The 15174-nt window shown below is 41.7% G+C and overlaps 1 protein-coding gene across 1 annotated transcript in view; it reads right to left on the minus strand.

The window, feature by feature from the left end:
* Positions 1 to 15174, minus strand: part of myom3 (myomesin 3) — a 235039-nt gene that overhangs the window by 124706 nt on the left and 95159 nt on the right. Inside the window, exons 9-10 of the mRNA XM_061958714.2 lie at positions 7816 to 7947; positions 7588 to 7749 (exon numbers count right to left, since the gene is read on the minus strand). Of these exons, the coding sequence (XP_061814698.2) occupies positions 7588 to 7749; positions 7816 to 7947 (294 nt within the window). The remainder of the gene's footprint in view (positions 1 to 7587; positions 7750 to 7815; positions 7948 to 15174) is intronic.

Genomic DNA, 15174 nt, shown 5'->3' on the forward strand with positions numbered 1-15174 from the left:
GAGTTTTAACTTGCACTTACAGATGTAGCGATCAACTGTAGTTACTGACAGTGGGTTTCTGAATTGTTCTTGAGCCCTTGTGGTGATATCCTTTACACACTGATGTCGCTTGTTGATGCAGTACAGCCTGAGGGATCGAAGGTCACGGGCTTAGCTGCTTACGTGCAGTGATTTCTCCAGATTCTCTGAACCCTTTGATGATATTACGGAGCGTAGATGGTGAAATCCCTAAATTCCTTGCAATAGCTGGTTGAGAAAGATTTTTCTTAAACTGTTCAACAATTTGCTCACGCATTTGTTGACAAAGTGGTGACCCTCGCCCCATCCTTGTTTGTGAATGACTGAGCATTTCATGGAATCTACTTTTATACCCAATCATGGCACCCACCTGTTCCCAATTAGCCTGCACACCTGTGGGATGTTCCAAATAAGTCTTTGATGAGCATTCCTCAACTTTATCAGTATTTATTGCCACCTTTCCCAACTTCTTTGTCACGTGTTGCTGGCATCACATTCTAAAGTTAATTATTATTTGCAACAAAAACAAATGTTTATCAGTTTGAACATCAAATATGTTTTCTTTGTAGCATATTCAACTGAATATGGGTTGAAAATGATTTGCAAATCATTGTATTCCGTTTAAATTTACATCTAACACAATTTCCCAACTCATATGGAAACGGGGTTTGTACAATAAAGACGAGAAGTACCGTATTTTCCGCACTATAAGGCGCACCTAAAAACCACAAATTTTCTCAAAAGCTAACAGTGCGCCTTATAACCCGGTGCGCTTTATTACGATTCATTTTCATAAAGTTTCGATCTCGCAACTTCGGTAAACAGCCGCCATCTTTTTTCCCGGTAGAACAGGAAGCGCTTCTTCTTCTACGCAAGCAACCGCCAAGGTAAGCACCCGCCCCCATAGAACAGGAAGCGCTACCGCCCGCCCCCGGAAGAAAAAGAAGCGCGCGGATATTTCGTTTCATTTCCTTTGTGTGTTTACATCTGTAAAGACCAGACTACAAAATGGCTCCTACTAAGCGACACGCTTATAACGCAGAATTTAAACTTAAGGCAATAAGTCATGCCGAAGAACACGGAAATAGAGCAGCAGCAAGAGAATATAACATAAATGAATCAATGGTGCGTAGGTGGAGGAAGCAAGAAGATGACCTGCGCCAGGTAAAGAAGACAAAACAGAGTTTCCGAGGGAACAAAGCAAGATGGCAACAGTTGGAGGACGAACTCGAACAGTGGGTTGTTGAGCAGAGAGCAGCAAGCAGAAGTGTCAGCACCATCACTATTCGAATGAAGGCAACAACGCTAGCAAGCGAACTTCACCTGGATGATTTTAAAGGTGGTGCTTCTTGGTGTTTCCGGTTTATGAAAAGACGCAATCTCTCCATCCGCACACGGACCACTATTTCACAGCAACTGCCTAACGACTTTAAAGAAAAGCTGGCTACTTTCCGTGCATATTGTAAAAACAAGATAGCGGAAAAAAAGATCCGGCCAGAGAACATTATCAACATGGACGAGGTTCCACTGACTTTTGATATTCCTGTGAACCGCACTGTTGATACAACGGGAGCACGTACGGTGAATATTCGCACCACAGGGAATGAGAAGTCGTCCTTCACTGTGGTTCTAGCTTGCCATGCTAATGGCCAGAAACTTCCTCCCATGGTGATATTCAAAAGGAAGACCTTGCCAAAAGAGACCTTTCCAGCCGGCGTCATTATAAAAGCTAACTCGAAGGGATGGATGGATGAAGAAAAGATGAGCGAGTGGTTAAGGGAAGTTTACGCGAAGAGGCCGGGTGGCTTTTTTCACGCAGCTCCGTCCATGTTGATATACGACTCTATGCGCGCCCACATCACAGATGGTGTCAAAAAACAAGTGAAGCACACAAATACAACACTCGCCGTCATTCCGGGTGGATTAACCAAAGAACTCCAACCGCTGGATATTGGTGTCAACAGGGCATTCAAATCACGACTGCGAACGGCGTGGGAACAATGGATGACCGAAGGCGAACACACCTTCACTAAAACGGGCAGACAGCGCCGGACGACATACGCCAACATTTGCCAGTGGATCGTAAATGCCTGGGCAGATATTTCGGTCACAACTGTGGTCCGAGCTTTCCGGAAGGCAGGATTCACAGAACTACTGGACAACAACAGCGACACTGACTCCGATGACTTCGAAGAGACGGAGCCGGCCATTTTGGAACCCACGCTTGCGCAACTTTTCAATTCGGACACCGAAGACGAAGAATTCGAAGGATTTACGAATGAAGAATAACTTCAGAAAGTGAGCGCTATGTTTATTTTGTGTGTTGTGACATTAACGTTCGAGCAACATTATGTTGCTATTGCTCTACACCATTTTGAATTTTACTATGTTTGTGATTGCACATTTGTACATTTTGGGACAGAGTTGTTAGAACGCTGGTTTTCAATATATTATTAAAGTTTGACTGAACCATCTGACTGTTTTTTTGACATTCACTTTAGCGCAGCGTAGGCGCGGCTTATAGTCCGGGGCGGCTTATTGGTGGACAAAATTATGAAATATGTAATTCATAGAAGGTGCGGCTAATAATCCGGTGCGCCTTATAGTGCGGAAAATACGGTAATGCAAAGCCTATTGAAGTGATGCAATCTGACATGCTTCACAACCTTGTCCTGAGGCGAGCAAAGATAGTTTTCCCCCCTCCAATAAAAACTCCAACACATCTTCCTAAATTTACATCCTCACCCTCAAAATCCTTTCTTTCCTCGGGCTCTAATGTTTGTTTTTGGTCTCTGGAACCTGCTATTTGTGATGCAAATGCGACTGCTGAATGGAGGGCACTCTCGTTCAGATTGACTAATTACTACCTCCAGCTCTCGCAAAGAACAATCTCTGTAACAAGGGAGACGAGCCGAGGCGCATTTTCAAGGTTTGCGGCCCCATCGGGGAGTCGCTCCTCGCCTTTTGTCACCCGATGGTAACATTGTCAAAAGGCGCAAGATGTTCTCAGTATGAAAAAGAGTGCTGATGCTGTTAGGACTTGGCGCCGTATAAATAGACTGGATCATTCGCATGAGGCAATTGTTGGGGAGGGGAAGGTTGTTAAAAATACATACATAGATTCACTAAAGAAATTTAACAAGCCCTCCGCCGTAGTGCTGCCTGATTGATGGTGCAATTTCCCCCATTTGAACGAGTGTGCCGGCAGGAAATTAAAGCAAAGAAGCCAGAAAAAACTAACTTTACCGAGTGCAATCAAAACACTATTTGCAGCAGGCGTGCATGGAAATGGTGATTCTGTACACACGGCCTGATATTGTGCGGTGCAAAACACATCTTTTAGGATGCAGTACGGTAGGTAGAAACCATGCTGCATTGGAGAGTGACGTGATGGGATGTGACAGCTGTTTGGCCTGCTCGGAGACAGCAGAGAAGCACATACAATATGGCCACCTGCACCTTTATGGCAGCTTTGCCAACACTTTTGTCAACAAACTGACACATGCAGTAATTTACTTGATAAATACTAAAAGACAACTGTAACATTTTGGTCTTGGAATTGTTTTGTTTCCATGACTTCCAATGCACAACTGACTATGCTTGAAGTAGTGCAGGCAGGGGCGCCGCTAGGGGTTTTGGGCCCCATGAAAATAATCTTTACAGGGCCCCCAACACAGTGTCATTATTTTTTCTGTATTATAATTTCATCATCATTAGGGGCCTCTCTGGGCCCCCCTCCATCATGGGCCCCTAGAATCCGTCTCCTTTACCCCCCCCTTTTCGGCGCCCCTGCCCGAGGGTCTTCTGAGATGACGCTGGCTGCTGCCAGCTCATTAAAATTACCGACTGGAAGGCGAGAAACACTTTATTTTAACAGACTCTGGCGCGGTACCTGTCGTCAAAACTCCAAAGACCGACTGCACAGTTGCGCTAACAAAACAAGAGTCTCAGAAGGCTGGCGTGCACAAACTAGCAAGCTACGGAGTTTGCCGACAAAGGAGTACGGAAGCTGGACAAATAAGATGCCAAAAACCAACCACTTTCATGTGGTATTGGACAGAAAGGAGGACTTTTTTCTCCTCCATTCGAAAATGCGGACGTTTTTAGCACCACTGTCTGATTCCAATCAATGCAAGTCATCAGAATCAGGTAATACACCAACTTTTACTCTTGTCTTCATGAAAGAAAGGAATCTATATGTGTTAAACATGCCTGTATTATCTTTAAACACCTTAACTTGTTAACAATATTAACTATATGTGTTAAACATGCTTGTATTATCTTTAAACACCTTTAACTTATTAATAATATTAACTATATGTATTAAACATGCTTGTATTATCATTAAACACCTTTAACTTGTTAACAATATTAACTATATGTATTAAACATGCTTGCATTATCTTTAAACACATTTAACTTGTTAACAATATTAACTATATGTATTAAACATACTTGTATTATCATTAAACACCTTTAATTTATTAACAATATTAACTATTAACTAGGGAGAGGCTGCAAAGAGTGGTCAAGACGGCTCAGAAGATCATCGGCCGCCCTCTCCCCTCTCTGACGGACATCTACACCTCCCGCTGCCTCAACAGAGCCAGTGCCATCATCAAGGACAGCACCCACCCTGGCTCTGACCTGTTCCACCTGCTGCCCTCTGGGAAGCGCTACAGGTGCATTAAAACCAAAACAAACAGGCTAAAGAACAGCTTCTTCCCCAGGGCCATAACCATCCTGAACGGACTGCCCCATTGTCCCTCATAACTGCCTTCTCTTCGGTGCAATAACCCATTCCACCAACCACCCTGTTTTTTTTTTTGTTTTTTTTTCATGTATATATTCATTTCACACCATATTCATTGCACTTCTACATTTTTTATACTTTTAAATATTTGCACATTGTTTTTCTAGCATGCACACATCGCACTGTATGGAATAAAGTTAAAAGTTAAAGTTAAAGTACCAATGATTGTCACACACACACACACTAGGTGTGGCGAGATTATTCTCTGCATTTGACCCATCACCCTTGATCACCCCCTGGGAGGTGAGGGGAGCAGTGGGCAGCAGCGGTGGCCGCGCCCGGGAATCATTTTGGTGATTTAACCCCCAATTCCAACCCTTGATGCTGAGTGCCAAGCAGGGAGGTAATGGGTCCCATTTTTATAGTCTTTGGTATGACTCGGCCGGGGTTTGAACTCACAACCTACCGATCTCAGGGCGGACACTCTAACCACTAGGCCACTGAGTAGGTCCAGAAAGAAAACAACAAAATGTACATTTTTGGGTTATTTATTTCCCAAATGGCCTCAATCTCGTTACCTTGCGTAATGACAATAAAGCTGATTCTGATTCTGATTCTGATTCTATATGTATTAAACATACTTGTATTATCATTAAACACCTTTAATTTATTAACAATATTAACTATATGTGTTAGACATGCTTGCATTATCATTAAACACCTTTAACTTATTAACAAAAACATATATTTCATAAATAAGTAAATATAAATTATATATATGAATGAGGTAGATCCCCACGACTTGATCAATTGAAAAGTAGCTCGCCTGCAGAAAAAGTGTGAGCACCCCTGAAGTAGTGTATGGCTAAACCAAAAAAAAAATAGGTAGGCGTTTAAAACAGTAGTTGTCATGATAGCTTCAGGCTAACAACACTATCTGAAGGTTATTCAGTTGTTGATATCATTGAAAAAGTGTTGTCAGTTTAAAGGGGAATTGCACTTTTTTTTCTTCTGAATTTGTCAAGACTTGGACTGTGGCGTGGTTTGTTTTCCCATGGTGCAAATGATTTGGACCCGACATGGCGTGAAGGTAAATACATATTTAATTTTAACACTCAAAAAAGGAATAAACAAAAGGTGCACACAAGGGCGGAAGTACAAAACTTGGATATAAAAACAAAAACTCGCACAAAGGCAGAAGTATGGACAAAAAAACAAAATACACTAACTGTGGCATTAATCAACAAAACGTACTTGCGATGACGTGAACAGGGCAACATGGACTATGAACATGAAACAGAGCGTCAGGAGTGTGTCAAGAGTGCAGAGCATGAATGTGATGTCGCCAGGCCGACCAACAGAAAATGACAGGCTTAAAATAGTCATGTGGTGATTGAAAACAGGTGCGTGAGTTCAAATTAATCAGGTGCGTGAGTCATGAGGACAGGTGAACTGATTGGTAGTCATGGAAACAAAACAGGGAGTGAAAAAACAGAAACTGACAGAGTGCACAAACCAAACAGAACATAGCCAAACTAAACATGATCACCGAGACATGACAGAATGTTGCCTATTGTTCACAAACATTATGAAAGACATGACGACCGATGGATTTAAAAAAAATGCATTTTAAAAACTAGGGGTGTAACGGTACACAAAAATTTCGGTTCGGTTCATTTTCGGTACAGTAAGAAAACGACAAAATGTAAATTTTTGGGTTATTTATTTCCCAAATTTGCAAAATGTTCCACCAAAAATATTTTTCTTAGTGGAATATTTGATGTGAAGTAATGGGAACCTTGGATAGGTCAATAATTCATAATAACATTGATTTTGATTCAATATTATGTTTTGAGCAATGACAGTTTGAAAGAAAAAAAAACAGTTTTTTTAAATTAGTCAACATTGCAACTTTTTCTAAATTACATTTAACCTTTTATATTTCACTTTTGTTATGTTTTTGTTTATTTTAGTAGTATTTTTAGATGTGCCGTGGGCCTTTAAAACATTAGCTGTGGGCCGCAAATGGCCTCCGGGGCACACTTTTGACACCCCTGCTATAGATAATAAAAAATTAAATGCGATAAATCTATGGATAAAAAGCAGAGCCTGGCGACGCATGCGCATTTATCATAACTCTCTCTCTCTCTCTGTCTCTGCCCCTCCCTCACCAATGCTGCTGCGCGCACAATTTTTTTTTTTTTAACCCCTTCTTAACCCTGAACGTACATTGAAAATACACGCAACCCTAACTCAAAATGCCGGACATTTGAGGCATTTAAGAAACTCCGCCCTGACAGCTCCGCAAAAGAGGACATGTCCGGTGAAAAGAGGACGTATGGTCAGTCTATCCTAGCCTGTTAGCTGCTAGCATGCCGTGTGTTGTGCCTCGGTGTGCATTGTTTACACAACGTGCGTTACGCTACTTAATATGTCCGTGTGGAAACTCGTTCGGTACCGAAACGGTTCAATACAAATACACGTAACGTTACAACCCTAGAAAATATTAAAGAAATGTATAAAAAAGTCAGCTTAAACCGGAGCCAATGGGAACTCCACTATTTTGCCCATAAAATCCAATAAATAACCATTTCGTGACTTCAATAATAACCAAGTATTAGTGATATTGTTATTATAAGTGCTAACGCAGACAAACTATTTAGAGCGGCGCTGTGATCACTAGTTTGTGTCCTGATGTTGACATCAAGTGGACGGCTGCTTCCTCACTTCTAGGGCTGAGCGATATATGGAATATACTCGATATTAAACAATAAACAATGTATCATTTATATAGTCATTTACTTTCTGGTTCTCACCTTCAACAAAGATATAGGCACTAGATTCCAGAACGCCATCCCAGGTCTTCAGGCGCACAGTGTAAACTCCTTCATGCTCCTTGTACACGGCACTCAGCGTGATGGAGGCCATGTTGTCGGTTGTCTTCATGTCCACGGCGCATGATTGCAGCAGTTGCGTCCCTGACCAGAAACAAATTATGGTCACGGATGGTCACTTTTATACGGTCACCCCAGGGGAGGCCTTACCGTCTCTGAACCAGGTGATGTCCCGCTGGGAGGGCAGCAGAGGGGATGTGAAGGAACAGCTCAGTGTGAGACTTTCGCCTTCCTTCACCCACGTTGGCCGAAGGGTATCTGCAAAGGCGGCTTCCTGTGAGGCTGGGAGGAGCGGTGGAAAGTATGACGGTTAGGTCCCAAGATTCAATGCCCCCTACTAGGCACTTTTTAATGATGTTCTAACTAGGGATGTCCGATAATGGCTTTTTGCTGATATCCTATATTCCGATATTGACCAAACCCTTAATTACCTATACCGATATCAACCGATACCGATATATACAGTCGTGGAATTAACACATTATTATGCCTAATTTGGACAACCAGGTATGGTAAAGATAAGGTCCTTTAAACAAATAAAATAAAATAAAAAATAAGATAAATAAATTTAAAAAAAAATCTTGAATAAAAAAGAAAGTAAAACAATATAAAAACAGTTACATAGAAACTAGTAATTAATGAAAATTAGTCAAATTAACTGTTAAAGGTTAGTACTATTAGTGGAGCAGCAGCACGCACAATCATGTGTGCTTACGGACTGTATCCCTTGCAGACTGTATTGATATATATTGATATATAATGTAGGAACCACAATATTAATAACAGAAAGAAACAACCCTTTTGTGTGAATGAGTGTAAATGGGGGAGGGAGGTTTTTTGGTTTGGTGTACTAATTGTGTCTTGTGTTTTTTATGTTGATTTAATTAAAAAAAACCAAAAAAAAACATACCGATAATAAAAAAAAAACGATACCAATAATTTCCGATATTAGATTTTAAAGCATACTTGCCAACCCTCCCGGATTTTCCGTGAGACTCCCGAAATTCAGCGCCTCTCCCGAAAACCTCCCGGGACAAATTTTCTCCCGAAAATCTCCCGAAATCCATGCGGACCTGAGTGACGTGTCGACAGCCTGTTTTCACGTCCGCTTTCCCACAATATAAACAGCGTGCCTGCCCAATGACGTTATAACTGTAGAATGATTGAGGGCGAGTTCTTGGTTTCTTATGTGGGTTTATTGTCAGGCAGTTTCATTAACGTCCTCCCAGCGCGGCAACAACACACAACAACAGCAGTCACGTTTTCGTCTACCGTAAAGCAGTTCGTCTGCCGTAAACAGCAATGTTGTGACACTCTTAAACAGGACAATACTGCCATCTACTGTACATGCATATGTGACATTAACATCTAGGGCTTTTAGAGAGTGCACAACTGCGCACACAACAAGGAGACGAAGCAGAATACATCATCAGAGACGGTGTTCAGCATGGTTAGAAAAATAGTGACAGAGAATAGAACAAGGATGGACAATTCAACCCTTAACTCAACAATGAGTAGATGAGTGTTATGTGTGTGTATATGTGTAACTAAATGAACACTGAAATTCAAGTATTTCTCTTATTTATATATATATATATATTAGAGATGCGCGGTTTGCGGGCACAACCGCGGAGTCCGCGGATTATCCGCGGAGTCCGCGGATTATCCGCGGATCGGGCGGATGAAATGAAAAAAAATTAGATTTTATCCGCGGGTCGGGTCGGGTCGGGCGGTTGAAATAAAAAAAAATTAGATTTTAAATAGATTCAGGCGGGTGGCAGTTAAACCAATTCGGAAATATATATACATAGTTAAATGTTGTTACCCACATACGAAAAACGAGCAGGCACCTGCTGCATATGCCACAACAGAAGAAAAAAAAGAAAAGAGATGGACACTTTTACGGAGCGGAGAAGGGACGCCTCGCCGGGGTCCGGGACCGAGGCCCCTTCCCCCGAGAGGGCCCCACCGGGAGCCGTAGCTGAGGCAATCCGCGAGAAGGGCCCGACGCACGTCCAGGGTCACCACCGCGCCCACCGCACTGACACCCCGCCTCGTCCGCCTTCGCCGCGGCCGGCGTCACGCGCAGCAGGTAAGCAGCTTACCTGCCCGCCACCCCCGTGGCCGGGGGCTCGTAACAGGGGTCACTCCGCGCGCTCCGCCCGCACAGCTTACCTGCCCGCCACCCCTGTTGCCGGGGGCGCGTAACAGGGGTCACTCCGCGCGCAGTGCGCTCACGAAAGGGGTGGGGCTCACCCTGGTTGATATAGACAGCAGGACGGTGGCCATGGAAGTTGGAACCCGCTAAGGAGTGTGTAACAACCCACCTGCCGAATCAACTAGCCCTGAAAATGGATGGCGCTGGAGCGTCGGGCCCATACCCGGCCGTCGCCGGCAGCGAGACGCGCTTGGAGGTGCGCTCAGCGCGGCTCCCATGTGATTGCGCACTGGTGTGCGTCTGGGTCGTGACAGCGTGGCACGCGAATGTCTGTACTGCATTGGATCAGTCTCCTTTCTTTAACAGGCAAAAGCTTTATAACCTCACTAATGCCTTGCATCGTCTATATTAGATATATAACAACGGGCGGGTGCGGGCGGATGCGGTTCTGATCAAATGTTAGATCGGGTGGATGGAGGATGGTTGACGACTTTCTGATGCGGTTGCGGATGAAATAATTGCCTATCCGCGCATCTCTAATATATATATATATATATATATATATATATATATATATACACATATATACATACAATAAAATAACTATAAATAGCTAGAATTCACTGAAAGTCAAGTATTTCTTATATATATATATATATATATATATATATATATATATATATATATATATATATATATATATGTATATATATATATATATATATATATATATATATATATATATATGAAATACTTGACTTGGTGAATTCTAGCTGTAAATATACTCCTCCCCTCTTAACCACGCCCCAACCACGCCCCCACCCCCATCTCCCGAAATCGGACGTCTCAAGGTTGGCAAGTATGTTTTAAAGCATTTATAGGACATCTCTAATTCTAACAGTAATATGTGTCTTTAGAGCCTGTTTATGAGCGCCAAACAGGACATCTCCTTCACTTGTTTGCTCCACTTTTCAGAAAAAAAGGAATTTGTTTTTAAAGTTGGGAGCTTTAAAATGACGTCAAGAAGGAAAATCTCCCTTCTCATGGACATATGGTGCCTATGTCTACACCTGCCATGTTGCGGAGGACAGCTTCATGAAAAAAATGAATTAAAAAAATGAAAAAGCTTTGCCAACTATGTCGATCGGCTGCATAAGTGAGGGTTATACAGTCGTGGTCAAAGGTTTACATACAATTGTAAAGAACATCATGTCATGGCTGTCTTTCAACAACTCTTATTTTCTTGTGATAGAGTGATTGACGGTAGGCATGGTGTTCCTGGGATTAAAGGCCTCACCTTTTCTCCTCCAAACATATTGCTGGGTATTGTGGCCAAACAGCTCCATTTTTTCTTTCATCTGACATCACATGGACAAAGATAAGACCTTCTGGAGGAAAGTTCTGTGGTCAGATGAAACAAAAATTCAGCTGTTTGGCCACAATCTACATGTTACGTATCTACATGTTACGTATCTGCATGTTACGTATCTACATGTTACGTATCTACATGTTACGTATCTGCATGTTACGTATCTACATGTTACGTATCTGCATGTTACGTATCTGCATGTTACGTATCTGCATGTTACGTATCTACATGTTACGTATCTGCATGTTACGTATCTACATGTTACGTATCTGCATGTTACGTATCTGCATGTTACGTATCTGCATGTTACGTATCTGCATGTTACGTATCTACATGTTACGTATCTGCATGTTACGTATCTACATGTTACGTATCTGCATGTTACGTATCTACATGTTACGTATCTGCATGTTACGTATCTGCATGTTACGTATCTACATGTTACGTATCTACATGTTACGTATCTACATGTTATCTACCGTATTTTTCAGAGTATAAGTTGCTCCGGAGTATAAGTCGCACCGGCCGAAAATGCATAATAAAGAAGGGAAAAAACACATATAAGTCGCACTGGAGTATAAGTCACATTTTTTGGGGAAATATATTTGATAAAATCCAACAGCAAGAATAGATATTTGAAAGGCAATGTAAAATAAATAAAGAATAGTGAACAACAGGCTGAATAAGTGTACGTTATATGAGGTATAAATAACCAACTGGTATGTTAATGTAACATTTTATGGTAAGAGTCTAGGGATGTCCCGATCCAGGTTTTTGCACTTCCGATCCGATACCGATATTGTTTTTGCATTTCCGATCCGATACCGATACTGACCGATACCGATACTGACTGATACTGGCCTATCCGAGCATGTATTAAAGTTTAAAGTTATTTAGCCTACTTAGTTGTCAGAATCATGTTGAAAAGGGTTTTAGTACTCTTGATAACAACTAGCCAGCTGAATTAGGGGAGTTTGAATAATACACAATGGTTGGTAACAAGAAACTGACCTGTTTATTCAAGGATAAACACAAAATAGACAAAATTATACATGACAAACAGAAATGGCATCATTGAACTAGGGCTGGGCGATATGGCCTTTTTTTAATATTGAGATATTTTAAGGCCATATTGCGATACACAATATATATCTCAATATTTTGCCTTAGCCTTGAATGAACACTTGATGCATATAATCACAGCAGTATGATGATTCTATGTGTTTTGATTGATTGATTGAGACTTTTATTAGTAGGTTGCACAGTGAAGTACATATTCCGTACAATTGACCACTAAATGGTAACACCCCAATAAGTTTTTACACTTGTTTAAGTCGGGGTCCACTTAAATTGATTCATGATACAGATATATACTATCAGATATATACTATCATCATAATACAGTCATCACACAAGATAATCACATTGAATTATTTACATTATTTATAATCCAGGGTGTGGAGGGGGGAGCCGGATGTAAGTGTCAAAAAGACAGCCAAAAGAGTTTGATATGAGAATAAATCTAAAGTTAAAATATAGGGTAGAAATGCACCCATTTGCAGGAAATGTAGTCTTGATTTTCAAAATGTTCTTTCAAGGCTTGCATGTCTACATTAAAACATTCTTCTTCATACTGCATTAATATATGCTACTTTTAAACTTTCATGCAGAGAAGGAAATCACAACTAAAAAAAATCACTAATTTTTTCATACGGTATTGATGTGGAAATTTTTGCCTCGGCATTTTGATGGTGTGGACGTGTGGCACCGAATGGAGATAAGCGTCTCGACAGACGTCACAATATTTGAACAATGATGACGAAAACTGTTTTCTCTGTCGTGTCCGTGTGTCAAAAATTGTTATGCGCTTATTTTTTTATTTGATTTTGTGCGTGGCATAGATTTGCTATACGCAGAGGACGCTTAAACAGTGCGCAATTGCACAGGCGAGCACCTTATAGGGAGCGTTGCTCGCACGGCTGCGCTAGCATCACAGCTAACGTTAGCCATGCTGCTACCTCTCTGCTCGGGGAGGACGTATACGTATGTGACGTATGACGTGACAGTATGTGACGTATGACGTGACAGTATGTGACGTATGACGTGACAGTATGTGACGTGTGTAAGAAGGTGCGCTTGCTGTCTGTGAGAGGGAGACACAGGAAAGAGTGAGAAGAGCCTGTCGTGTAATGCCAGCAGCTAAAAGCAACTGCGTGAGAATTCACAGACGTGTGGATGTGTTGAAGGTGTGCTGGAAAATGCGGAACGGAAAATAAGGAGCAGCAGAAAAGTGGAATGTATTATTTAAATCAGTGCGTTGGAAAACACGGACCGGAGATTTTTTTAAAACTGGATCTGGATCGGCATTTTCCCATGCCTTGCCGATACGCAATTTTTGGCAAATATCGGCAGCCGATCCGATCCAAATATCGGATCGGGACATCCCTATAAGAGTCATTCAAATAACTATAACATATAGAACATGCTATACGTTTACCAAACAATCTGTCACTCCTAATCGCTAAATCCCATGAAATCTTATACGTCTAGTCTCTTACGTGAATTAACTAAATAATATTATTTGATATTTTACGGTAATGTGTTAATCATTTCACACATAAGTCGCTCCTGAGTATAAGTCGCACCCCCGGCCAAACTATGAAAAAAACTGCGACTTATAGTCCGAAAAATACGGTATCTACATGTTATTTATCAACATATTATGTATCTGCATGTTATGTGTCCACAAGTTATCTATCTACATATTTCGTATCTGCAGGTTACGTATCTACATGATACGTATCTACATGTGCAAAACAGGGGAGCTGGTGTGTTTGTGGGAGAATGTCAACGTGCTGTCTGAGTGACGTCAGTGAGTGAGTGGGCGAGTACAGAGAGAGAGGAGCGTGATGAATGGGTCCGGTTGTGTCCTGCAAAACTAATAACAAAGCAACCAGAATGTCACAAATCGGCGGCCTCAAATTCTGACCGGAAAGCAGAGCTCAGCAGACCCATTACGGGGTAAACTGAACTGAAGGGATCGTCCCTCCTCAACTAAGGTCTGCACCGGCGCCGAACAGCAGGACAAGTGAAACAACTACAGTATTACCCATACTTGCCAACCCTCCCGGATTTTCCGGGAGACTCCCGAGATTCAGCGCCTCTCCCGAAAACCTCCCGGGACAAATTTTCTCCCGAAAATCTCCCGAAATTCAGCGGAGCTGGAGGGGGCGTGGCCTCCAGCTCCACTCTGTTTCCTGAGATCCAGGGTCAACGCAGCCGTCTACCAGCAAGTTTTAGAGCACTTCATGCTTCCTGCTGCTGACCTGCTCTATGGAGATGGAGATTTCAAGTTCCAACAGGACTTGGCGCCTGCACACAGCGCAAAATCTACCCGTGCCTGGTTTACGGACCATGGTATTTCTGTTCTAAATTGGCCCGCCAACTCCCCTGACCTTAGCCCCATAGAAAATCTGTGGGGTATTGTGAAAAGGAAGATGCAGAATGCCAGACCCAAAAACGCAGAAGAGTTGAAGGCCACTATCAGAGCAACCTGGGCTCTCATAACACCTGAGCAGTGCCAAAAACTCATCGACTCCATGCCACGCCGCATTAACGCAGTAATTGAGGCAAAAGGAGCTCCAACCAAGTATTGAGTATTGTACATGCTCATATTTTTCATTTTCATACTTTTCAGTTGGCCAACATTTCTAAAAATCCCTTTTTTTGTATTAGCCTTACACAATATTCTAATTTTGTGACACACGGAATTTTGGATTTTCATTTGTTGCCACTTCAAATCATCAAAATTAAATGAAATAAACATTTGAATGCATCAGTCTGTGTGCAATGAATAAATATAATGTACAAGTTACACCTTTTGAATGCAATTACTGAAATAAATCAAGTTTTTCAAAATATTCTAATTTACTGGCTTTTACCTATATATATATATATATATATATATATATATATATATATA

The sequence above is a fragment of the Nerophis lumbriciformis genome, linkage group LG04, assembly GCF_033978685.3.
Source record: "Nerophis lumbriciformis linkage group LG04, RoL_Nlum_v2.1, whole genome shotgun sequence".
NCBI classification, from domain to species: Eukaryota; Metazoa; Chordata; class Actinopteri; order Syngnathiformes; family Syngnathidae; genus Nerophis; species Nerophis lumbriciformis.